The following is a 27426-nucleotide window of genomic DNA, read 5'->3' as shown; positions in this document are numbered from 1 at the left end:
AAATTGTACAGTTGCTGTTAGAGGACCAGAAAGGAAGCTCATTGATTTGCTGTGAAGGCCTTTCATTGGCCTACAGCTGCATATTACAGCCTTATAAACAATAGTTTCAAACACTGGAACCAGTATTATCAGCTTTCAAAAATTAAAGCTAAAATTTTTTTTCTTAAGGTTAGGATGAAGGTATTCCTTCTCCTTTGCCCACCAGTAGACTTGAGAGAAAAAGGACAGTGACTAGATATGTGATCTTATTTTAGGAAACTCCCTCTACCCCATACAATTTGATATCTTTAGTTGCAAGAAACACTGAAAGGTTGTGACTTTGTCTGAGGTCACACAGAGTATGTCAGAAGTGGGACTTGAACCTAAATCTTCCAGATTTCAAATCCAGTGCATATTAGTTGAATAAGTGGAATAAGTTAACTAACTTTTAGGAAAGCCTAAAGTGTTCTTATAGTCAAATGTAAGTGGTGTGCCTAAATAAATTGTGGATGAGCATTTGCCATTAGATATGACATATTAATAAATGCATTACAGCCCAAAAATTTTTGACAAATTACTGTAAGAAATTTCTAAGCAAGAGATAACTTCAACATATGTACAGGTTTAATTTAATACGTATTAACGTTTGGAAGAAAAAGTTTGCTAAGGGAACAATATTAAATGGAGAAAATTCATAGCAGTCTAGTTTCAAAACCACATGGGGGCACTATGTGACTTTGCATTTTCCTGCAGTTCTGTATATTGGGCTTTCAATGCATTTTCTCCCAGTTGGCAAGTTCTGAAATGCATTAAAATGTATTAAATACAGCTTTCATGACAACTATCTGTGTCAGAAAAATTAATTAGTTCTAATCTGTTGAAAATATAAGCAAGTTTTAGAACTTGTTAGTGATCAGATAAGTCTCTTTCACATTAAAAAAAATACCAAGGAAGCCAAACCTGCTCTTTGGGGTGCAGTCTAGAACTTGAAAAGCTTGGTTCACCAGGTGACCCGCTATAATACAATGAACATACTGTATTTGTTCAACAATTCTAAAGACTGGAAATCTAGTAGTTAAACCTTTGTACTTTGATCTAGTGCCCTTTTTTTAAAAAGTTCCTTGATACTTGTGCTATTGACCTAGTTTCAGCTTAACAAAACAACAAAAAAAGATTTTCACAAAAAATTTTCATTCAACGATTTTCCCCAAAAAAGTAGTCTTTCCAGTTCTTAAGAGTTATATGAGCTGGTTTTAGGGAAAAAAACCAAATGTATTCCAGGTGTAAGCCTCTGTTAGCAACATGGAACTGACTCATCTTGATTGTTAAATCCCTTAGAGACGACCTAAGTTAGGAAACTATCACCTCATTTTAATTTCACATTATTGGAGTGCTTGAAGATTGTTTTGTTTCTTTGTCAAAGATGTTCCTGACCTCCATGCAGTCATGGAGGTATTCCTTCCTGGACCTGATTGTTCCTGGCTTTTTTCTAATAATGTTTAGAAAGAGAAGAGAAATGTACATTTTTATTTTAATTTGCTTATAATTTGGGGTGCCACAACAATTATGTTTAGACTTCCAGATAACTTGGTATAAGTACAAAGTCATTGTGTTATTTGAATCATTCACTGGAATTTAGTAGATGGTGGCATTAATTATGAAAGATTCAAATTCTAGTTAAGCCACTCAAAAGTTAGATTACTCCAGGCAGTTAACTTTTCTTCTGTATCTCAGTTTCTTCATGAAAAAGATGAAGATGATCCTATATAAATGAAAACAGTGTTAACATTAACCTATACTTGTTATTAAGATCAAATTAGCAATTATACAAAAAATTTTTGGTAAACTCTAAAATTCTATATTAAATATCCTGAAATTGTGGGCTTCAGATTTTTTGGAATTTCTTGTTTTCATTCATTTTAGTTTAATGAATGTATTTTAGCTCTACAAAATAAAGCGTTTCATTGTTTGAATAGGTCTGTTAGATCATTGGTATGGATTCTTCCTCTATGGTTGTAACCTATCCATGGGTTCTGGAGTCTGTTTTGACTCATGCCCATATCTGCCCAAGAGAACATATCAATGAGACTATGGCTCTTTTAACATGCCTTGGGAACTAATGCAGCAGACTTGGTATTCATCTTTTTATGCATTGCTGTCATTATGTAATCAGCTTCCTTTTTCAATCATGTAGTCTTATATGATCTTTTATACTGTTTCTCAAAAACATTTACTGGTGTCTACTTTGGATCACCTTATGATTTTGATTCACAATGGTGTTTAAGAATAAAGCCATAGGGAACAACTAGAACAGTTGAGTCAGACTGAAATAGAGATCCCTGAATGGCTGCAAATTTATTTTGCAAATCACAAATTAACATTATGTTTTATTGAATTTTATTTATTTGTTCATATTTCCCAATTACATTTTTAGTGCCCTGGCCACAAATTTTGACATCTCTGCACTAGAATGTTTCATCATCACATTTAAGTAGCTGTGATTTTGTCATTGTGACAAGTCTTAAGCATAACACAAAAAGTAGAAATTTAATAAGAATTTTATTCTCAATTTTAATAGCATATGATTATAGTAGTTTCTAATAATCCTTCTAGCTGCCTTTTTGTTGTGAATTCACCTTATTTATTCTGGTCATGTGATTTTCCTTTCACATTTTTAATCCATTAGTTAATGGTTTGTTTTGTAGTCTTTTTAAAAGCTCTGAATTTTTGTTTACTAGCCCTTTTGTTTTCTATTTCTTCCAAGTTTTTTTGTCTGCAGTTAATTTTGTCCCCAGTTACATGTAAAAATAACTTTTAACATTTTTTTTTTCTTAATTGAATTACAAATTCTCCACCTATCCTTCACTCCCTTCCTTTAAAAAGTAAGCAATCTGGTATAGGTTATACATATGCAATTATCTAAAACAGGGCTATCCATAATGCAGCCTGCTGTGCAATTTTATGAGGCCCACTCATGGGTTTGAATTTTCACAAGTAAAAAAATAATAATTTGTATGGAATGTGTATTAGATTTTTTAAATTACATCACTAATAAGTAATCTCAATATTTTCTTTGGTGTTTTTAAGCAGTGTTATAGACGAGACATATACAGAATTTTCAGTTGATCTGTGGGGTGTATTCAGTCTATACAAAGCAGACTAATCAGTACACACCTACTTTTATATTTTTGTCTTATTTTGTTTTGTGTTTTGAAAGAAACCTCAGAGAATATCCTAAACCAGGTTCATTTTTCAGTAGAGGAAATGAGGCTCAGGGAGATTAGGTAACTTGTTCAAGATCACCTAATTATAAGGTATCAGAGCCAGGATTTGAGCCGATACTCATAGCCATATTACCCCCTTAATTTCTTCTTTCATACTTTTTTTTTAGGGTTACTTTGCCTAGCTCATTGAGCCTCTCTTTTCTATTTTGTTAATATAAATTCTCCTGTAAGGACAACTTTTCCTGTGATTCATAAATTTTTGTATATTGTGTCATCATTAAAACAGTTACTTAATTTTCTATTTTCATACTCTCCCTCACTAGAATGTAAGCTTCTAGAAGGCAGTGATGGTTTTGATTTTGTATTTTGTCTTCATCACTTGGTAGAGAGCCTAGCACCTAGCAGATATTTAAAAGCTTGTTAAATGTAAATACAAAAATTATTTCTGTTGTTTAGGGGGTTTTTTGATTCATTGAGGATATCATTACTTAATCTCTAATTGGATTTGTATCTTTTGTTAATATTTCCTTTGAGGGGGGCAGGGCCAAGATGGTGACAGGGCACAAAGTGGGGGAACAGCGAGGGGACCTCTGCCAGAGCTAGCACATGGAGCCCAGCCCTCATGGCACACAGAGCAGCGTGGCCAGCACAGCCCAGGTCCAGGAACAGAAGCAGGTGGAGCCAGTAAGCAGGATCCCCCGGGCATGAACCCATTTAATTCAGGGAGGGGAGTGAAAAGAGAGAGACTGCAGAGCTCTGTCCTTTGTCCCTGGAACAGGACTAATTTTTTTCTCTCCCCTCTACTTTATCGCTCAAGCAAGTCTATATGGGGGGAGGTCGTATTTTGTTTACTCTTAAACAAGAATATTTTATTAATGTAAAAAAATTATTTGTACAAAATGAGAATAAATATTAAGAAAAAAAAACTTTGTAAGCTAAGGACTCTAACTACATTTTCGAGAGACAAAATACACAGGGGGATCCAGGGAGGCAGTTCTCCAACCCAAGGTAACCTGGAAAAGAGCAGAAAGGCTCCACGGGGTCAGAGGAGTGGCCTGCCAGAGCAAAGGAACTTCAGCCTCCCGGCTCACTGCAGCGGGGGCAGTTTTCTGACCTACACCCCGGGGAGCAGCAGGCACAACTTGGTGAAAATGCGGGGGTACCTCTACCAGAGTGAGCACATGCAGCCCAACCCTCAGGGCATACAGCAAGCAGCTCAAATCCAGGAACAGGAAGCAGAAGCCATTAAGCAGGTACCACCAGGGCATGAGCCACTGAGCCTAGGAAGGGAGCAGAGAGAGACTCCCGAGCTCTGTCCTCTGTCCCTGGAACAGGATTCTGGGGTTCTGACCACATTCAGATCCTGATTGCAGTCTAGGGCCCCCCATAGACCAGGAGGACCCCCCCCACCTCAGCCCCATGGCAGAGGGGTGTGCTTGTGGTCATTTGCAGACCAGGAGGGAGGACAGAACCTCACACACTCAAAAGCTCAGGAAGCACCCCAAAACCAGGCACAGGCTGGGGAAATGAGCAAGCAGAGAAACAAGAGGAACACCATTGAGAAATACTTTGCCTGTGATCCCAAGAAGGATCAAAACACTCAGTCTGAAGATGAGAAAGCACAAGCTCCTGTATCTAAAGACTCCAAGAAAAACAGAAACTGGGCTCAGGCTATGACAGAGCTCAAAAAAAAAAAAAAAGACTTTGAAAATCAAGTGAGAAGAGACGGCTAGGTGGCGTAGTGGATAAAGCACTGGCCCTGGAGTCAGGAGTACCTGGGTTCAAATCCGGTCTCAGACACTTAATAGTTACCTAGCCATGTGGCCTTGGGCAAGCCACTTAAGCCCGTTTGCCTTGCAAAAATAAAGAGAGAGAGAGAGAGAGAGAGAGAGAGAGAGAGAGAGAGAGAGAGAGAGATGCAGGAAAAACATGAAAATTAAATCAGCAGTTTAGTCAAGGAGATCCAAAAAAATGCTGAAGAAAATAACATGTTAAAAACCAGCATAAGTCAAATGGATAAAACAGTTCAAAAATTTGTTGAGGAGAATGCTTTAAAAAGCAGAATTAGCCAGATGGAAAAAGAAATAAGAAAGCTCTCTAAGAAAAACAAATCCTTCAGATATAGAATAGAACTAAAGGAAGCTGCTGACTTTAAGAGAAGCTACAATACTTCAAAAACCAAAGGAATGAAAATTTAGAAGAAAATGTGAAATATCTCATTGAAAAAACAACTGATATGGAAAACAGATTTAGGAAAGATAATTAAAAAATTATTGGAATACTTGAAAGTCATGATCAGGAAAAGAGCCTTGACATCATTTTCAAAGAATTTCTACAGGAAAATTGCCCTGATATCTTAGAAGCAGAGGGCAAAATAGAAATGAAAAGATCCAAAATAAACAACACCCAGGAATATTATAGCCAAGTTCCAGAACTCCCAAGTCAAAGAGAAAATATTACAAGCAGCCAGAAGGACACAATTCAAATATCGTGGAGCTGCAGTCAGGATCACACAGGACTTAGTAACAACTACATTAAAAGCTCATAGGGCTTGGAATATAATATACCAGAAGGCAAAAGAGCTGAGAATGCAACCGAGAATCAACTACCCAGCAAAATTGAACGTCCTCTTCCAGGGAAAAAGATGGACTTTCAATGAACCAGGGGAATTTCAAATGTTCCTGCTGGAATGGCCAGAGCTGAACAGAAGGTTTGATCTTCAGATACAGGACTCAGGTGAAGCATGGAGATTGGAGGAGAGGGGGGGAAATATGAGGGACTTGATGATGATGAACTGCATGTATTCCTGCATAGAAAAATGACACTGATAATACTCATATGAACCTTCTCAATTAATAGAGCAGGTAGGAGGAGCTTTTATAGATGAAGCACAGGAGAAAGCTGAGCTTGAAGATATAATGTGGTGTAAAATGGAGTCAATAGATAAAAGGGAAATGTAATGGAAGAAAGAAAAAGGAGAGCAGGAATAGGCCAAGATATTTCATATAAGATTTTTCTTTATTAAAATGAGCTATTGTAATGATATGGAAGGGGGGAAGGCAAGGGGAATGAGGGAATCTTCACTCTCATCAGAGGTGGCTAGGAGAGGAAACAGCATATATACTTCAATGGGGCATAGACATCTGGAGTAAGAAGGAGAGGAGGGGGACAGGGGGAAGGGGGGGATGTGAGTGATGGAGGAGAGGATGGACCATGGGGGGGAAGTGGACAGATATAACACATTTTCTTTTTTACTTCTTGCAAGGGGCTGGGATTAGATGGCCTGTCCTAGACCACAGGGCCTGGTGGATATACTGGGCCTAAGGGGTGGTATGTGGGCGTGGGGCCTCTTGGCCCCAGGGCCCGGGATCTGTCTGCTGCACCACTCAGCAACCCTACAGCAGAGACAGAGTGAAAGGAGAGAGAAAATATAGTACATGGTAGTGGAGAAGTCTGAATGGAGGGAGTTGTGATCAGCAAATGACAACAGTGCAAAAATATGGAAGTAACTTTTGTGATGGACTTATCATAAAGAATGTGATCCACCCACGGCAGAGCTGGTGGTGTTGTAACACAGACTGAAGCACATTTTTTATTATTCTTCTTTTTGGGGGGATTGCAGGGCAAATGGGGCTGGGTGGACTGCCTGGGGTCGCATAGTTGGGTGATTGTGGGGTGTCTGAGGCCGGATTTGGACCCAGATGCTCCTGGCTCAAGGGCCAGTGCTCTGCTCTGTCTACCATCCAGCCGCCCCTACTATTATTATTATTACTATTTTATTTTATTTTGGGTCTTTTTTACTTTTATTTTTTTTGTGTGGTTTTTGCGGGGCAATGGGGTTGGGGTGGCTTGCATAGGGTCACACAGTTGGGTGGTAGTTGGGTGTATGGAGCTGGATTTGGGCTCAGGTGCTCCTGGCTCCAGGGCTGGTGCTCCGTCCACTGTACCACCTCGCCATACCTAAAATTATTACTATTATTGTTTTTTAGTTTTAATTTTAATTTTTTCCCTTTACTATATCACACATGTGGATCTATATTTTTGGGGGGGTATCATGTTTGTTCTTAAACAAGAATATTTTATTAATGTGTAAAAAAAATTATTTGTACAAAATAAGAATAAATAAATACATCAAGAATAATGAAAAAAAATTTCCTTTTTTTCCACTATTCTTTGTATTGGATTGTAGTCTGCAAAAAAAAATGCATTTATTAGTTTTACCCTTTTACATTTGTTTATGATTCCTTTGTGGCCATATAATCAAGTTTTGTTATCATACCCAAGAATGCTGAGAAATATCTGAATGTTTTAATATTCCTATTCAGAAGAAGGTCCAAGTTGGTTGAATCAAACTTTTTCAAATATTTGAACATTTTCCTTCTTTAGCTTTTTATTTGAATTTATTCTTTTCTGAGGCAAGAATATTAATCTCCCTATTTACTGTAGATGTCTTTTTATAGTTCACTAGCTTTTAAGAATTAACTTCTGGGGCAGTTAGGTGGCACAATAATAAAGTACCAGCCCTGGAGCCAGGAGGTCCCGAGTTCAAATGTGACTTAGACATTTAATAATTGCCTAGGTGTGTGACTTTGAGCAAGTCATTTAACCCCAATGCTTTAAATAATATTTAACAAAAAAAAAACTTCTATACCATTTGGGGTGTGTGTGTGTGTGTGTGTGTCTATGTGTATGATATAATTATTAATTTTTAATTGTTTAAGGCATAATGGATTTTTCTGTCTCCTGACATGCACTGTCTTTATTGTTTCTTTGTGGAAGCTGAAGCAAGCTAGCCAGGTATGTTTATGGGGCTGGATTTGAACTTGGGTTTTCTCAAACTTCAGATCCTAGGCTCTATCAACAGTATCACCTGTCTATCTGAATCCCTAAATATGATTTTTATGTGCAGAAAAACCATTGGATTTTTCTTTATATCCATTCTACCATACTATTTCTGCTCTATAATTATATAGAGAGGATAGGAAGGGACTTCAGAGGTCATCTAATCTAGTTCAGTTCTTTAATTATGAATGAGGAAAAACTAGGGACCAGCACAGTGACTTGCCAGGGTTACACAGGCAGTAAACATCAATAGGAAGATTTGAACCTTAATCCTCTTGATATGGGGAATCAGGGCCATGAGAATATGATATAGGGAGTTATGGACATAGATTGTAATTGGAAATAGATTTTTGTAATCCTTTATACTGTTAAATTTTGTTAAAATGTTATCTGTTCCTGTGATGTAAATTCTTAATGTCTCCTCATTCCCACCCCCCAAGTTCCAGCCTTTTAACCTGTTTTCTGTCCCTTACTGGGGGAGGGATTTCTTTCCCCTTTGCCCAGTGTCCTTACTCTTATGTATCCAGAGAATGGACAAGAGGAAAAACCTGACCTAAACTTCTTTTTAGAGGGCAGACTTGCTGAGCCTCAGCCCAGTCAGCTCTCCCTTATGCACACAATTTCTCTTTCTTTCAAACAAACCTTGCCTGGTCTTTTGTTATTCTGAGCAGTTTACAAGGTGCTTTGCTGCTTCTCCAGGAGGAGGAAAAAAATTTTAATCTGTAACTTTGCAGGATTGTAAAACAAATTCTGAGCAATTTTAAAATCCCAGGGCTGTGTGTGTGAATTATTTCACCATTCAAGGCTTCTTAATCTTATATTGATGATACCAATCCCTGGCAACACTGACTCCAGAACCAATATCTTCTCTACTATGCTGATTCTGCTCTATTAGGGAATCTGGGACAGGTAGGTGGCGCAGTGGACAACACACTGGAAGATGGGAGTTCAAATCCAGCCTCAGACACTTTTGACCTTGGGCAAGTCACTTAACCCTGATTGCCTTATATCTGGCCACTAGACTCGGATGAGCCTGGAGGAGGTGAGGCTGGTGACTTAGTATAACACCCCCTCACTCAAATCCAATTCATCACCTCCCCTGATGTGGTGGTCTTTGAAAATGAAGGACTTACATTGTATTGGGGAATCTATTGTCTAAATCTGATACTCTTTAATTCTGTATTTCTATTGAAAAATTAGTTTCTTAGCTTCTAACTAATAGTTATAAACCTGAATGTTTCAGTATGTAAAAATGTCAGTCTGCTATGTAAGGCCTGTCTCTTCCATCTAAAATGTTGACTGGTCAATACTACCTGGTCAGCTCAATGATAGCACCAAAATTCCATCACCTGAATCTAGAAACCTCTAGACAAGACACATCTTAGATGAAGAGAGCAATTCTATTGTTATTTGTAAACATTTCCTCTCCAGCCTAAGTGGAATTCTTATCATTAGGAATTTGAAGCAAATTTATATGATTACAAGAGGATCATATTGTCAAACAGTAATCTCTGTGAAATCTCACTGTTTACCTGATTCAGTTTTATGATTCTTTGTCCTTTCTGTATAAAATGCTTCCAGAATTTTGTATCAGGGTGCCATGCATCCATGAGTTTTTGGTTAAGATCCTAAAGATAAAACTTCATTTATAAAACTAACTTTTTATTTCATTTTTTAGCCTAAGAAAATTATGGTTAACACTATTCACTTTAAGGTTATGCTTTTAAAGTTTGTCTTATATCCATTAAAATATGTGTAAATTATGTATTCTTGCTCCTTTTAAGTTAGCATTTCATCAGATAATTTTACTAATACTAAATTTAGCCTGATCTTCAGCCTCTGAAATCCCCTTCTGTTACCTTGACCAAACTGAAATTTCTTGAGTTTACCTTTTGTAAACTTTTGTTTATAAAAAAGAAACAAAATTCTCTTTTGTTCATTTTACTCATTTCTTTTCTAGCTCAGATAATTCTATCCCCTTTTTCATGTTTTTTAACATTAACTTGTAGCATGCCTTTCCAAGAAGTTTTCTCTCCCTTCTGTTTGCCATTCCCAGGAGTGTCAATTTTTGGTGAACGACATAATAGAAAGTGGTCATTTTTCTCCTTAGTCATCCCTTTAAATACCATGCCAGCCTTTGAATCAGCAGCATTTTGTTCAACCTGCTCTGAACTATGCATTTCTGGGATCCTAAGTATTTCCTTCCCTTAATAACAAGACTCCATTTTATAGAAGCCCCATCTCTTGAAATATCCAAACCAAACCCCAGTTAAATTCATTGCAAGAGCCACCCTCCTCTTTTGGGTCATTTTGTGATGTTGCTAGATTTTTCCCTTTATTGACCAGCTCTCCTATGATCAGCTTTTCCATATAATTTCCATACTTTCCCAACATCCCAAAAGATAAGTTGACAGAAGGAATGAAAGGGGTTGAAAGCTTACTTGTTCTATGCTCTTTTCTATCCAAAAGAAATTTCCCTATATCATCCTACCACTTATATTGATTTAATCATGAAGAAATATTTTCCCTAAACTATTCACTTCAACCTACTCTTCTGTTAAAATTTTTTGTTCCTTACATTTTTTTTTTAATCCATTGATGATAACTTTGCTTTCTCAGAAGGTTGTTTAGATTTTGATGGCTCTGAATGAGCCATCAATATTTTCGGGGTGGTTAGGTGACACAGTGGATAGAGTACAGGCCCTGGAGTCGGGAGTTCAAATTCGGCCTCACTTAATAATTACCTAGCTGTGTGGTCTTGGGCAAGCCACTTAACCCCATTGTCTTGGGGGGGGGGGCTAAAAAAAAACACAATTTTTTCTGTTCTGGCCAAAAATCCTGAGGGTCTTCCCCTTCTTGTTTTGTTTTTGTAAAGCAATTTTTAAAGAAAAAGATTTCTTTTGTATGTATGCTTTGCCTAACCCTAAACACATAGAAACAAACATTTAATTTCATCTTTTGTTCCTGTCTGAAAGTATTTAAATTTCTTTTCTCTTTTATTTGGTAAGTTTCCATATTGAAAAGACTCAAATTCAAATTGAGCCTTAGGCTTTTTCTAGCTGTGTGGTTCTGGGCAAATCAAGTCAGTTAACTTTGGTTTACTTTAGTTTCCTGAAACATAAAATGGGAATAATAATAGGATGTACCTAGCAGAATAATTGTGATAATCAAATTAAAATGTTAGTTAAAAAAAAAAAAACTTAGCACATAGTAGCACTCTATAAATGCTTTTTTCCTTCTCTCTTCATATTCTTGTATTCTTGTTCTTCCTTTGATTTAAAACACTAGCATAATCCTATATTATTATTTTGTTTCTTCTTGGAAAGTGAGTCGGTTGCTTCCTGTGCAAAATTTGTTCTTTGAATACTGTGATTCTAAAGGCTGACAGTAATGTTTCCTGGAAACTTTAAATTAGGGTTTCAGTTATTTTTCCTATTTCATTTAGTTCCTGGGTAGTTTTTGTTTTGTTTAACAATTCTGGAGATTTGGGGAGTTTGTGTCATTTTGGGAGGCTCATTCAATATTTGTTGTACCCTAACTTCTTTCTTGGTGATTTTGGCTCATTTCTTTTTGCTAAAAAGTAGTTGTCCATTGAAAAGGCTTTTTTCTTTGAATGTTATTCATTTTCCTAAGTTAGCTTTTTTCAACATAATGCTCTGCTCATTTTTTAAATTATAATCTTGTTACAAATTTGTTTATACTATCGTATCCTTCTTGGGCCCTCAATAACCTCTTTTCTGTTTTCTAAGATCACTGGTTGTTATGTGTTCTGAGAGTATGACATGTTGAGACACTTCTTCAGGGAGACACCCTAGATAGCAATGTGTAGTTAAGTCTGCTTTTCTAGTTAACCTTTCTTCAGTAACTAGATTGACCTTAGGAATTGACCCATAAAAGACTGGAAGAGAGTATTCTAGTATAGAAGTTTGTGAACCATAACACTCCTGAGTACCACATGAAAAAAATTAAATACATTTAGGAATTATATGACAAATAAAAATACAATAAAACATAATGTTAAAAAGTTGTTTTTCCAAGTCAGTTTGTGACCCACAAGGGATCATTATGTACCATTCAGTGACCACATTTCTTATTTGAAATTAATACCTGTGATCTAGAATAGAGTTAGGGAGAAGACATGGGAATTTTTTGATTCCTTCTCTACATTCTTATAATGTGATACTGGAGTGATCTGCTGTTTCCTTCTCCAAGTTTATTTTACAGATGAGGAAACATAGGCAGGTGACTTGTCCAAGGTCACACAATAAGTGTCTGGGGTCAAGTCTTCCTGACTCCAAGCCCAGCACTTTATCCTAACATGGTATTATCATTTGATTTAATTTTTAAATAGAGTGGCTAGGTGGTGTAATGGGTAAAGCACCAGCCCTGGAGTCAAGAGTACCTGGGTTCAAATCCAGCCTCAGACACTTATTAATTACCTAGCTGTGTGGCCTTGGGCAAGCCACTTAACCCCGTTTGCCTTGCAAAAAAAAAAATAGAGTGGCTATTCTAAATTACATGATGGTTTTCAAGAAGCCCCCGGTGTATTACAGAGTACAATAGAAAGAATACTGGTTCTCCAGTCAGAGGAGCTGAGTTCAAATTCTGCCTGTTCCTTTGAGCCTCAGTGTGCTCATTTGTAAAATTAAATGCTTGGTCTTGGATGTCCTTTTGATATCCCTTCCAGTTCTGTCCAGCTTTATGATCCTATGAAATGTTATTCTCAGACCAGATATAACTTCTTGGTTAAGAGAATATTCAAGTGAACAGCAAAGTGGTGCTTGGAGTCAGGAGGACCTGAGTTCAAATGAGGCTTCAGACATTTATTACCTAGCTGTGTGACCTTGGGCAAGTCACTTAACCCCACTGCCTTGCCAAAAAAAGAGAAAGAATATCCAAGTAATCTATTTTAACCCTGCTGTTTTCCTTTTGTCTCTACAAATTATATACTTTTCTCTGAATAGAAATTGTATACATCAATTAGTTTCTGCAATTATCTTTTATTGGAAAATAAGATTTCCTTGTATTTTCAAGTTTAGAAATCTTAGCAGAAGTGTGAATGTCTAATTATAATAGTTTTTAATTTTTGTTTTAAAAATGCCTTTGAACTTTCCTAGAGTTTAAGCAGTTCTTCCAAGAGACAAATCTAAATATTCCAGTAACTACCAAAGGGGTAGACATAGTCCTTCCATTAATTTCAGAGATAACTTTAAAAGTTACCAAAAATTACACCACTTCCAGAAACAATACTTTTAATGCTTTGCTTTAAGAGTGATTCTGTACATTGATACAGGAAAATGACAAAAACGAAGTACATCGGCTAATAAATTAGGCAGGTTGTGCAGCATAACTAACAAAAAAATACAGCCCTTAGTCTCAAGAAGCTTAAGTTTTGACAGACTCAGGGAAAGAAACAGAATAACATATAGACATGAGATTTTTTCAAACATATGAATCATTACTTTTCGATTGTAGCAGTTTAGTTCCATTCCATAAATATATTCATTTATTTTAATTTAACTTTTTTTTGTATTTTTAACACAGGTTACTGATCCACATATCAAAAGAATATGGCTGCACAAATATCAGAAACTGATCAAATTAAACAGGTAAGATTCATTTAGGAAAAATTAAAACTATAACATAAGATATAAACTTAGCAAAAAATTCCTCAACCAGTTGTTCCAAATTTCTTTTGTCAAGGTGGATAATCAAGTAACAAGAATGTGAGCAAAGTGCTTTTTTCCCCCCTTTTGGCAAATAATCAGAAAAAAGTAGAACAAAAACATAGCAAAACAAGCTCTTATTTACAATTAAAATTGAAACTATAACCCTGTTTCTGTTCATTTACTTGGAAGGTATGGCTATTTCAGTAGAAAATTATTATTTTTCAACTTTTGTTATCTGTATATTTTGTAGAATTTATGGAATTTTTACAAAGAACTTTATTTTCTATTTTATATGAATCTGTTCCTGGTTACTGTATACAATTATACATCATTCACTCTAGTTTCCAGGCATGTTTGGTTGAAAAATTAATTGACTTTAAATTTGTTTACAGTTTAAAGAATTTCTTGGAACTTACAATAAACTCACAGAAACTTGTTTTCTGGATTGTGTTAAAGACTTCACAACAAGAGAAGTCAAACCAGAAGAGGTATGTAACTTTCTCCACTAACATTTGCCCTAATTTTTTTTTGTTTAGTTTTTGCAAGGTAGTGGGGTTAAGTGATTTACCCAAGATCACACAGCTAGGTAATTATTAAGTGTCTGAGGCCAAATTTGAACTCAAGTCCTCCTGACTCCAGGGCCAGTGCACCACCTAGCTGCCCCCGCCCTAATTTTCTATAAAGAAACAATAAAAGTTATCTATAATGTAATTTTGCTATCTTTTATATCTTATTTTTTATGATTTCTCTCTCAACACATTCAGTTTTGATCAATGTATATAGCATGTAAAGACTGCCTTCTGTGGGGGGTGGGGGGAGTGAATCCAGATTGGGGGGGAAAAAATTTAAAATTAAAAAAACAATTTAAAAAATTAAAAAAAAAACAATAGAAGAGCCCTCTAGTGTAATATTCTTTATTATGTTTCCTTTCTGTAACTTGTAGAACTGAGTTTTAAATTATGGCCTTTTATATGCCATTGTGTTGAGAATTTTAGTTAATCTTCATATTTAATTTGATATTACTGCCAATTAACAAAACATTTACATGTTATTAAGATAGCTTTGTCAGGGAAGATGTTTCTCCTGTCAATTCTTTTTTTTGTATGTTTTTGCAAGGCAAATGGGGTTAAGTGGCTCGAGCAAGGCCACACAGCTAGGTAATTAAGGTTTTGAGACTGGATTTGAACCCAGGTACCCCTTACTCCAGGGCCGGTGCTTTATCTACTGCACCACCTAGCCACTCCATCTCCTGTCAATTCTTAGGGGCTAGTGATTCCCCAGCAAAGATAACTACATTGAAGAACTTGACATAGCTCCCCAGTTAATCCAGAATATTCATGTCGAGTTTTGGAAATAGTTCAACTTGAATTTAGTTTAACATATTAAATAATTGGAATTTGGAACTTAAAATTGTATTTTTCCTTTTGCTTTTCCAATTTAAAATTTTACTTAAGGAAAGAGTTACAAGCTTCTTTCCATTACAAGCTGTTGCTTAGCATTCATGTTTTCTTTCAAATTTTTCAGGAATAAGTATCATTGTTTTTCAGTAATCATCTGCTGAGATGATTCTCCCAGCCTAGCTGCAAATGAATTATATGAGTTGTTAGAATCATCTTTCCCATTAAATGAAATATTTGACAATTTTTGCTGCTGTTCTTATATTTTTAAAAAATCCTAAATAAGGAGTTAGGAAAATGGATCTACCAATAAAAGTAGAATAAAAGAACTTACACCCCATTTACTAAATATTTACTTCATTGGTGTGCTTTGCTTCCAATATAATGTGAAATCAAACTCTTAATACAACCAACTGTGTTTTGGGGATACATCAACTTTAAAATAAAATTTACTATCATCTCTCTTAATGCCTTCATCCTGTTTTTTCCCCTAGACTACCTGTTCAGAACACTGCCTACAAAAATATTTAAAAATGACACAAAGAATATCCTTGAGATTTCAAGAGTATCATATTCAACAGAATGAAGCTCTGGCTGCCAAAGCAGGACTCCTTGGCCAACCACGATAGAAAAGTCTTTATGGATGGATGTTTCCATAAAGCAGTGCCAACGGTTGTTGCATTGGAAGTGGGATTTCTTTTGATCTTAAACTGTTGTGGATATTTTCACCATGTCAGTGAGTGTGAGCATTTGGCAAGTGGAAACCATTGGAGAAACAATGTGCTTCATACCAGGAACAAGCAGAGTACAAGACCTTGTCTTATTGTGCAGTGAAAATATTAAGATACAACTTTTGTTGGGGCCTTAAAATTCATCAGCCTAGCCACTTAATTAGCAGAATAAACGATTGTTTCTTCAATTGTGACTGATAATTTTAAAACAAAGTATGTGTTCAATCATGTATAACATAAAAATTATTTTTATTACCAAAAGTAGAATAAGTGGCAACATTTAAGTTCATATTTTTATCAACAAACAGCTGTTTATACTAAGAATTACCATAGTATCCAGAATGGAGTCTTATCTGGATATATAGCTGAAATCTTTTTCACTCAGGATCATCCTCAAGGCATTGCTGTTCATTCATTTCTGCCTCAAATTGCTGGTAAATATACAAGAATTATTTACTGATTATTTCAGTGCACATACTTTTCTCTCCTTCGTTCTCCTTCTTCACTCCCTCCCTCCCCCTTTCTGCCTTCCTCTGCCAGCATTAGACTTTTTCCTTTGCCTCTAGTGAAAATGCCAACTGTGACTAGATTAAGAAGTGTATCAGCTGACAGCATGCTCTAAAGTGGAGCCCATGGTCTTCACATAAACTGATTTATTACACAAACTACACATGATTAGGTCAGACCATCAATATACAGTTCATTTATCACCATTTAAATTGTAGGTTATCCAGATTTTCTCTCTAAATATGCAAAAATGAAAGTAAACCAAAGCCTAAAATAGTCCATTGGCAAAAAATGAAATAAGTATCTATGAAAAGGCATGGCTAACAATTATCCTATTTGAGTAAATTCCACTTGATACAAATATGACATATTAGAAAGACTAGATTTTTAGGTCTAAATTTAATAATAATGATTTGTATTTCACTAATGGAAGGAAAAAATATTTTGATCTAATGATATAACTTGGGAGGAAAGGGAAAATCATGATAAATTTACATATATTTTTTTTTAAATTTCCTTTAGAAACTGAACTTCATTATCCAGCTTAGACACAACTGCTAATAAAATCCTGAAGTGTAAAATAAAATTTGATAAAGGATATTTTAAAATTATGACAAAGGGCAGCTAGGTGGTGCAGTGGATAGAGCACTGGCCTTGGAGTCAGGATTACCTGAGTTCAAATCTGGCCTCAGACACTTAATAATTACCTAGCTGTGTGGCCTTGGGCAAGCCACTTAACCCCATTGCCTTGCAAAAAAAAAACTAAAAAAACAAATTATGACAAATTTATAATCCCAATAAAATAATCCATTAATTACTCTAGGATACTAGAGTAATTTTGGGAAAGATGCACTTCAGAGTTCTTGAACATAAATATACACATTAATATGAATATATTTCTTTCCCACCTTGATTCCACCGAAGGAATGAAATCTACACATACCTGGCACACCAGGGTGAGTTTATGCATCAGCATATCAAACACCACAGGAGGCAGTGTTTGTTTGAAAACCTGAAGAAGTTTATGTGGCTGCCCACATGCTAAAATGGCATTGCTCAGATGTTCAACTCCCATTTTGTGTTCACCTAAAACAAAAGCATGGTGGTTTTGAATAAAAGTTACAAACCTGTTTTAGAATATCAAATTCTTTTACCACAAAATGCCAGTATTCTAAACATTTTGGAGTACAGCTTAATGACATCTGTCATTGAAAATGGAAACCATCTGTTTCAAATGCAGTAAACTAAGACAAGATTCCCATCATATGTAGTATCAAATAGGAAAAATATTACATGAGAATTTGCACAGCAAAACCTTCTAGGACCTAAAAACTAAAGTGGAAAAGAAAGCTGGTGCAGCTCACGCTGTTGCAACACAGTTTGGGAACATTGACAGCCATTGGCTTTAAATATTGTTGGCTCTACAGTGTTGTACTTTAGTTGGTTTAATAAAAATAGAGGGATAAAATAATCTATTTTACAGTTCTGCCATTTTTTATTTAAGAATTTTGAAATATACGTAGACTATGGGCTAATGTTAAGGTTTCTTTTAGCAGTATATGTATGCTTGATATAGCTTAGATGAAACAACTGGCCTGTCGGTTTTAAGAAACATGTAATAAATTCCATTATCAAATACTATCAAACTAGCATCCTTTGTTAATTTATACATAGGATATGGGATAATGTTAAGTTTCTTTTAGCAGTATATGTATGCTTTTATGTCTTAGATAAAACTAAACTGACTCATTGGTTCTCAGAAATATGTAATGAATTTCATTATTAAATACTGCCCAACTAACATCCTATGTTATTTTTTTCATGGACTTTAGGATAATGTGAGGTTTCTTTTAGCAGTATATATGTGCTTGTTATGGTTTAGATGAAACATAACTATTGATAAATACATCTTGGATTCAATTATCAATTACTGTCAAACTAGCATTCTATGTTAATTAAAGTTCAAAAAATTAGGGGGGGAATAATTTTGAGGTGTATCTTAATTCATAGGACTTGTATTTGATTTTCTGCTACTACCTTATATAATTTTTAGTCATCTTATTTTGCTCAGAGATAATAGTATCAGAGCCAGTGTTTTAACCCAGCTATCCTTTACCACAAAAGCCTCTGTTTCTCACACAATCTTTTTTTCTCAACGAATTTTTAAGATGACCCTTGATGACCATTTGTAGTTAAATATAGCTAGAACTGAAAAATGGATCATGATGATCCCTAAATCATCCTGGCCTCCCAGGGCCTCAATCTCCTCAGCTTCATTCATCTATCTTTCTCCTATTCCTCACTCCTAAACCTGTTTGGTTTTTTTTTTTTTTTGCCCTCTATTGGCTCTCAATATCCTTTGAGGACTTCACCCCTCTTGCTGAAATTCATTTGCCTCTCTCCCCAGTATTGAACCTCTGCTCCTACTCATATAGTAATGAATAAATGAAGTCACACACTGTGCTGACTGGGTCCACTGGAAGTGTTTACTTTCAACTGGGTCATCAGTGTAGCATGGCTATCCTTTTACCTCTTAACCAATTATGTCCTGCATTCCATAGTGGGTGCTAAAAATTTTTCATATTCCCTCAAGACTTCTACCCTACTTCCTGAAAAAAACAATTTATTAGTTTTTAGTCTTCTCTTCTTCCTTACTCTGCATCTCAGAATTTCACAGCATCCAGCATTCTCTGCTCTTTTACCCTAGTTAATCTCTGATGAACAGATAGTCCACAGAAGGCCAACATCTCCTGTGCCCTTGATGCTTTAATCATTTGTAGCTAAATATAGTTAAAATTGAAAAATGGAACATTAAAGAATGAGATAAACATTCATGCTGATAATTCCTAAAACATCCTGGCCTCCCAGATCCTCAGTCTCCTCAATTTCAATCACCTACCTTCTCCTTCCAGTCCTGTTTTAACTCATCCCCCTTCTATATGTTATGACTCAAACCCTCCTTCCTATCCTTTCCAAACGTTCCTATTTCTGTGGAAGGCATTGTTACCACCCTTCCAATTCATTCAAGTTCACCACCTCACAGTCATCCTTCCCTCTTTCACTCTCCCTTACCTTATGTGTCCAGATAGTTGCCAATATTTGTCAGTCTGCTTCCACATATGTCACATCCATCTAGTCTTTCTACCCACAGTCCCATGTCATCTCTTACCTAGACTATTGCAAGTAGCCTTCTAGTTGATTATGTCAAATCTCTTCTCCAAGCCATCTTCCACACAGTTGCCAAAAAGGTATTCCTAGATCACAAGTCTAACCTTGTTACTCTCTCACTCTGTGAATTCCAGTTCCCCTGTGCTTCATCTGTTTACTACTTGGTTTCATTCCAACTTTCCAGCCTTATACGTGTCTGTCTTCAGCCTAACCACACTGACTTTGTTGGTATTGCAATGACACTCATCTCCTCTTTCTCTATCCTTCCACCTCCTCTTCCCTGTGTACTTATTTCCCAACTCTGCCTCTGAGAATCCCTAGTTTTCTTCAAAACTCAGCTCAGCCACCACTGGTTACATGAGAACTTAAGGTCCTGTTTACTTCATCTGTGCCTCTAAAAATATCATCTTGTATTGATTTTTTTTGTTTTTTGGGGGTTTTTTGCAAGGCAAATTGGGGTTAAGTAGCTTGCCCAAGGCCACACAGCTAGGTAATTATTAAGTGTCTGAGACTGGATTTGAACCCAGGTACTCCTGACTCCAGGGCCGGTGCTTTATCCACTGCACCACCTAGCCGCCCCTTGTATTTATTTTGTATATCATATCATCTCCCCTTACTGAATGTAAGCTCCTTGCGGACAAGAACTGTTGGCATTTTTGTCTTTGTATCCCCAGCACTTAGCACAGTGCCTAACATACTGGCATTTAATAAATATTGTTCATTGATTGAATGATTATCCTTTGTAATTAAACATAGCTAGAATTGAAAAATAAGTATTCGAATAAGGGAGAGTAATCATAAGAACTAAGGAGTTGGAAGGTGACTTAAAGGTACAGAAGATAAATAACTTGTCCAAGGAAACAAAGCTAGTAAATATATACACAAACAAAGGTTCATTATTTGTATATATAAACCCAGGTTCTCGAAATTTCTAGCCTAGCCATTTTCCCACTCTACCATTTATACCTGTTCTAGTACATAGGCATAGTTAAATCAGTATATAAGTTGTTCTGACCTCAACTCCATACAAACTATGAAATCTCATAGTATAAAACATTTCCTTGGACTTATGTGTTTATTCTTGATTTGTTAAAATTTTACAAAAAAAAAAAAAGTAGAATGGAATGAATACATGAAAAATACCAAGATTTTTGTTTTTTGAAAAGTCAGCTAGCTCCCTTTGAAACAGCAAAAATGACTCAAGAACATTTCTTTCTTCCTAATTCTGTAAGTCCAAATTTTTAGGGTTTATGATTTACCAACTGGGAAATTTTCATTCCTTTCTTTTTGGCAGTTCCATTAAAATGCTTAAATCTTTTTTTAGGTGAAATTATTATGATTTTTCTCTTAAAAATCAAGACCTGAATAACATTGTGTCCTAATTTATGATTTGGTATGCCCAAATATTTGAATGTGGTATTTCAAAAGTAGATGTAAGATAAAACTTTGCTACTAAAAACAAGAACTACTTTTCAATTTAGTCAATTCAAGCAATAAAGAGAATCCATTCAAGCCATGTATTTTTTGTCAGTTCATTTCAGTGGATCAAACTGGTGGTACCATTCAGTCAGAATTAGTTTAAAAGGATTACAACCTGGACATTTTTCATAATTTTATGGATATTTTATTACTTGCCTTTTTGAGTTTCTTCTGCAGAATCTTTTTTTTAGGTTTGTTTTTTTTTTTGCAAGGCAAATGGGGTTAAGTGGCTTGTCCAAGGCCACACAGCTAGGTAATTATTAAGTGTCTGAGACCGGATTTGAACCCAGGTACTCCTGACTCCAGGGCCGGTGCTTTATCCACTGCACCACCTAGCCGCCCCCAAAATCTTAATTAGATGACAGAGAAAGAAAATTAATTCTAAAGTAAAGAAGGATATTACAAAAGTTCCATAAAACTGACTGAAACCTCAAAGTAGTAGTGAGTAGCCTAAAACAGTTTAAAAAAAAGATTGGCCCATTTCAGTCATTTCCAGTACTCACCTACATCTTAAGAAAAGTATGATAACCCCCACTTAAGTACCACTTAACAGTTTACAAATCACTTTGCAAAATGACTATTATCAGAAGGACTCTGAGGAGAGATTTTGCAGCCTGATATATTTTTAAACTTTAAAAACCAAGAAATATGAAATTATATTTGGGATAACTACCTCAAAGTTACTTTCTACAGACTGACCCAACCACCTATTTGACCAATTATTTTATTTTAAATATTAACACTTAAACTATAAAGCAAAGAGAAGTAAAATATTAAACTCTGAAAGTTTCCTTTTACTCCTCAAAATAACACTGAGGTCTGGACATTACTTTGGCTCTGAGAACTTAAGGGAGTGCCCATGATCACACAGTTAGTAATGATTACATGCTGGATTCAGACCTAGGTCTTTGTTGACTTTTTCCTCAATTGCCACATTGTCTATCATTTTTACATATTTTTCCTTTGATTCTCAATTCAGCATTGCCTTCCTCTCCCCTCTACCCCCGCCCCCACCTAGCATAACTAGGATCTCCCAAACCAACATATTTTAGAATAAATGGGAAATTACTCATCTGTATACCAAACTATGTCAGTTCATAATCAATCTTTTATTTTTTAGCAGGCATTCAGTTACTTAATTTTTGAAGTTACTCAACATAAAATCCATTAAACATAGTAAAATCAAAAGACTTCTAGATTTTGGCACAGGATATGAGATCCTAGTTCTATTTTACTATTTTTATTATTAAAATGAGCCTACATAATCTAACTGGATCCTGTGACAGTCCTGGGTTACAGGCACATGTCAAGGAGTAGCACTGGTAAACTCTGGGTCACTAAAGAAGGTAGGACTAGTTGCCTTGGGGCCCTTTTGGTTCTAAATCTATGATCCTACCAGAACAATAGGGCAGCTAGGTGGTACAGTTGATAGAGTGCTAGACCAGAAGTCTGAAAGACTTCAAATCTGACTTCAGCCACTTAACTATCTGTCACTTAATCCTATTTGCCTCAGTTTCTTCATCTGTAAAAATGATTTAGAGAAGGAAATGGTAAACCACTCTGCAACCAATTTAATTTGGAATCATTTTTTTTCTATCTTAGTCTCAATTTTTTTATATTTTTAAAATCATTTAACCAAAGTCAAAACTAGAGACAGTAGTTTTTTAGATACATGAACTTCAACTTTTGATATCAAAGCCATGTTCATTCTTTTATGCAAGTTGTTGAAGATTAAAATCTTCATATGAAGAGATGTAGAGAATATAGACCTTTCCACAGGATTACACAGAATCTCGAGTACGTTTTTTTTTTTTTACATTAATTATATCTGTACTTGATAGCACATGGGAAGTAATGCCTCATTTTTATCTAGAATCTTCATTTGTCTAGAACAAATTTAAAAACATAGGATCAAGACAAAATGGGGGGGGGGGGCAGCTAGGCGGTGCAGTGGATAGAGCACCGGCCCTGGAGTCAGGAGTACCTTGGTTCAAATCCAACCTCAGACACATAATAATTACCTAGCTGTGTGGCCTTGGGCAAGCCACTTAACCCCATTTGCCTTGCAAAAAAAAAAAACTAAAAAAAAATAGGCCTCTAAGCAGCCAAAATATATTTCACAAAGGCCCTGGCAACAAGACTAGAGTACTAAAGCACCTTACCCAAATTTTAAATCTTACTGTAGGTATGATCCTAACAAAAGGTTCCTAAAACAACAGAGTAGAAGCAACAAAATAAATCTCTATCAGATTAGTCAGTCAAGGAGGGCAATGGAGGGAGGAAGAAAAATGTGGAACTCAAAAATGAGTGTTGAAAACTATATAAATAATTGGAAAAAAATAAATAAAAATCACATAAAAAAATAAAATAGAAGGGGATGAAGAAACAGAAATAAGAAATCTGTCCACTAGGAAACATCAATAAAAACAATGTGAATACAAGAAAGAGGAGATAAAAAATTTTTTTGAAAACAATCTGAGTCCTCTTGATAGAAAGACAAACATCTTTGAAGGAAATCCCTATTAAAGCACAATATAATTACATTTTTCTGTATTGCATACACATTTTTCAACAAAATTATATACTATAAGAATTTCCAAAATTTTTTGCATAAATTTTCTCTTTAGACCCTTAACAATCTAGATAAATGAGATATTATTCTAATTAACTTCATCTCTACCAACTCCAAGTTAGCTCTATAAACTTTCAGCACTCACTGGTTGAACAGAATGATAGTTAAATTTCAGAAAAGTCATAAGACAGAAATTATGTTGTAAATTCATCTAAATGTAAAATGTCAATAGTATGTATTCCTTCAACTGCTTAAAAAAATATTGAATACCTACTTTCAAAAGGATTTATTTACAAAAGAATGATTATAATCTTACCTCTAGATAACCAAAGTTCTCCCATTTGCACCTCTTGGAGAAAAAACTCTTGCAATTTTTCATTCTTCAGATGCTCTCTAGCCTAAAAGTTTTACAAAATAAGTAACAATCTATTTTAAGGTAATAAGTCAAATCCATATAATGACAGATAAAAAAGATTTAATTTCTTTTAAAAAACAATTTTATATCAATTTCTTTTTAAAAAAAATTTTTATTTAGATTGGATCTGATTTCTTTTTTTTTTCTTTTTTTGCAAGACAATAGAGTTAAGTTGACTCACCCAAGGTCACACTGTAAGTAAGTAGTAAATGTCTGTGCCTGAATTTCAACTCAGGTTCTCCTGACTTCAGGACTGGTGCTCTATCCACTGAGCCACCTAGCTGCCCCAATTTTATGTCAATTTCTAAACCTAAATGTCATAGTTTCATGTTAATGTTAAAAATACCTTCAAACAAATTGTGTTAGTGATACATAAAAATTTAGTTGAAACTGGGTATGTTTTAGTTTCACCACTTTTTGTCCCAATTACTAGGTTTGAGAACAGCTAGGTAGTGCAGTGGCAAATTACTAGGATTCACTGTAGCTGAGATTGCATTAAAATTAATAACATGCAAAACAAGGAAAACAGGTAACGCACATTTGTTCTTTATTCATGCTCTCGAGGCACAGAGGGAGGAGAAAGGGAATAGACCAGGGAGACTTTGCTTCAGATTGATATTCCAATCTGAAGTGTGGAACTGACAGGTCAGAGATACTAGTAGCTACCTGTTATGATATGGTCTCTTGGGAAAATAATCAATTTGGCTACAGGAGCAAGACATCATAGCAGCATATGTGGGCAAGTCAGGTTGCTGTGCTCAGGTTTTAGCCTGAGGAATACATAGGTAGAGTAGGAAACCCACTGTCCAAAAGCTATCAATCTCATTACCTGCCATCCCAGTATCATTGCTTCATTTCTGAATGCACTGGACTAGATGACTTCTTAAGTCATCTATAATGCTTTGGCTGTTGAAGTTTTCCCCAGGAAACTAATTTAAAATGTAGCTAAGAGAGACAGACTTTGGTAGTGAAAAGAGCACTAAACTTGAAATCAATAAATTGTAAATTTGAATCCTACCTACCCTTCTTACTTCTCTGTGTCATCTTTGCAATGACAACCACTGTGGACCTCATTTTCTTCTACTGTAAAATGAGGGGACCAATATATATCATCTCTGAGTTCCCTTGGAGTTCTAAATTCTGGGATCTTAAAAACCACTCTAGAAGAATTCTATCTAAAATCAGTTAGCTTCATTAGTGGGTAGCCATCTCAAAGAAAGGGATAATGGATAGGTTTGAGTCAAGTGCCATCAGTCAGTTAAGAGGAGATGGTGAATAACAGGGGAAGACTGAAGACAGGTTACCTTATACAACTTTACTTGAAAACATGCCTAAGTATGCCATACATAGTCATCTCTTATTAGCCTTAAAATCAATTTTGAAATGGTCAAAATATATTTTAGGTTCTTTCCATTTCCCCCATCACTTCCTTTTTTCCCCTACAAGTCACCTCTCATTTAATCTGAATTGCCTTGACTCTCAAAAAGTAAAAAGAACAAAAGTATGATAATGAGAATAATTATCTCCTTGAACCATCCCAATTATCCTAAAGCCTCTACTTGCCTCCACCTATTATATGAGATCAGCCCTAAAACCCCCTTCTATATATTTTCTAGAATTATGTTGTTTGTACTGAAAAGATAAGCTTTTTTGCAGCTTTTTAGCCATGAACTTACTTCCTCATTACATGCCCCCCCTAATCTGCCATCCAGATTCAGCCTAGATTCCAGTACTGATCATATATTCATGAACAACCTCTTAATAATACCAAATTCAACAACTTTTTCTCTGGCATCATCCCTCTAGCATTCCATGCTTCTGATCCCTTTTTTTATTTAAATGTTCTCATTCTTCAGCTTCTATTGCTAGCTTTGCTCCTACCCCTCTGACCTCTTCTTGTCTACATCCCTGTTCCTAGAGAGTGTACGCTGACCAAGGACATGTTATTGGCCCTCTTTTCTTTCTGTATTCTAGTGAGATTATATATGCAAAGGACTTCACAAATTTGAAAGTTCCACCTGCATGTCAAAAAGGAAGAAAAATGCTAGGTTTGGAGTCACATAACCTGGTTTCATCTCCTGCCTCTATGCTTATTACCTATGTGACCTTGGGGAAATCACTTCATCTCTATAAGCCTCAATTTCTTCATCAGTAAAGTGATGACCTAAAGTCTCTTCCTTTAATTTTATGGATTTTGTATTTTAACAACTATTAGGTTTGGATAAGTCATGACTTCATCCTTAATATCTAAAACCAAAGTCATCTGCAAACTGCCATTCCTCTCACAGTAGCTTCATGCCTTTCAAATTCCATTCAGACTCCACTGCCCTACAAGGAAGCACCTGTACGACCTGGCCTCTACCTCTTGCTTTAAATTTGAATTTGAATTCTTGTTAGTGGCACTCACATTGACACTTTTCATTGATGATTCTGATTTTTTCTTTCTCTTATGGCATCTCCCACCTAAAGTGAGGATTAGGGGGTTCATAACCTGGAGTCTTTCCCCTTGATAAGTTTCAATATAATTGATTTCCTTTGAAATCCCATGTATTTTATACACTTAAAAACATTATTCTGAAAAGAAGGTCCCTAGGCTTCTTCAGTCTGCCCCAGGGATGTAAGATGGACACACTTACAGGCACAGACACACAGACAGAGACACACATACACACACACACGCAAACACACAGCTAAAAATCCCTTCAGTAGCCAGTGGGACATAGAAGGAGCTTGACTCAAATTAAAAGAAACGCCGTTTTTCCCAGGGCTTTCTCTATTAACCTCTCTCTCCCTTACTCCAGTTCTGCCAGCAGCCAAAGTGCGCTCACTGCGCACTCAGGCCCTGGCGAGCAGGGGTCCGAGCCGGCACACTTCGTCTGGGAGGAGAGAGCCCCGTCAGGGGGGCCCCGCCCTTCGCGCGCTTCACCTGCACCCGCCGGTCCTTGGCCTTTTGCTGCTCGGCTCTTCTTCCTGCGGACACAAGCGCGGGGTGATGGCGGGAGGCGGGCCCGCCCCGCCCGGCCCCGCCCGGCACCCCCGCCCCGCCCCGCCCCGCCCCGCCCGCCCCGCCCGGCCCCGCCCGGCACCCCCCCCCGCCCCGCCCCGCCCCGCCCCGCCCCGCCCGGCACCCCCCCCCGGCCGGCCCCGCCCCGCCCGGCCCGCCCCGCCCCGCCCCGCCCGGCCCCGCCCCGCCCGTCTCCCCCCGCCCCCGCTCCCCGTCCGGCAGGGGGCGCACTCACTGTCCCGCAGCCGCCGCTTGAAGCCGGGGTCGCCCCGCCTCTTGTGGTCGAAGTAAACGCAGTAGCCGAGGAAGGCGACGGCGCCGCAGGCGCCCAGGGCGGCCAGGAGGCAGACGAGGCCCCGGGCGCTGGGCATGCGGCCGCCCGGAGCGCCGGGCCCAGGCGGAGCGTTGGCCTCGGAACCCGCGGCGGCCCCCCGCGGGG

General features: G+C 36.8%; 2 protein-coding genes across 4 annotated transcripts in view; one reads left to right on the top strand and one right to left on the bottom strand.

Moving 5' to 3' along the window:
- Nucleotides 1–17124, top strand: part of TIMM9 (translocase of inner mitochondrial membrane 9) — a 20481-nt gene extending 3357 nt beyond the window's left edge. For both annotated transcript variants that reach the window (XM_074235911.1, XM_074235910.1), the window contains exons 2-4: nucleotides 13590–13654; nucleotides 14107–14202; nucleotides 15606–17124. In XM_074235911.1, coding sequence (XP_074092012.1) covers nucleotides 13616–13654; nucleotides 14107–14202; nucleotides 15606–15740 — 270 coding nt within the window. In that variant the 5' untranslated portion in view covers nucleotides 13590–13615 and the 3' untranslated portion in view covers nucleotides 15741–17124. The remainder of the gene's footprint in view (nucleotides 1–13589; nucleotides 13655–14106; nucleotides 14203–15605) is intronic.
- TOMM20L (translocase of outer mitochondrial membrane 20 like) lies at nucleotides 1492–27426 on the bottom strand. 2 transcript variants are annotated; one of them, XR_012478217.1, is made up of 7 exons: nucleotides 27223–27426; nucleotides 26910–26953; nucleotides 23885–23966; nucleotides 17293–17435; nucleotides 16171–16273; nucleotides 9578–9673; nucleotides 1492–1741 (listed from the first exon to the last, which is right to left on the bottom strand). XR_012478217.1 is itself a non-coding variant. In XM_074235909.1 (6 exons), exons 1-5 carry the CDS (start codon nucleotides 27356–27358, stop codon nucleotides 16220–16222), a joined length of 459 nt encoding a protein of 152 aa, XP_074092010.1. In that variant the 5' UTR covers nucleotides 27359–27426; the 3' UTR covers nucleotides 1492–1741; nucleotides 16171–16219. The 2 variants fall into 2 exon arrangements, 1 of the variants encoding a protein (XP_074092010.1); XM_074235909.1 differs by lacking the exon at nucleotides 9578–9673.

The sequence above is a fragment of the Macrotis lagotis genome, chromosome 4 (assembly GCF_037893015.1).
Source record: "Macrotis lagotis isolate mMagLag1 chromosome 4, bilby.v1.9.chrom.fasta, whole genome shotgun sequence".
NCBI classification, from domain to species: Eukaryota; Metazoa; Chordata; class Mammalia; order Peramelemorphia; family Peramelidae; genus Macrotis; species Macrotis lagotis.
This window is presented reverse-complemented; position numbering and strand designations above follow the sequence as displayed.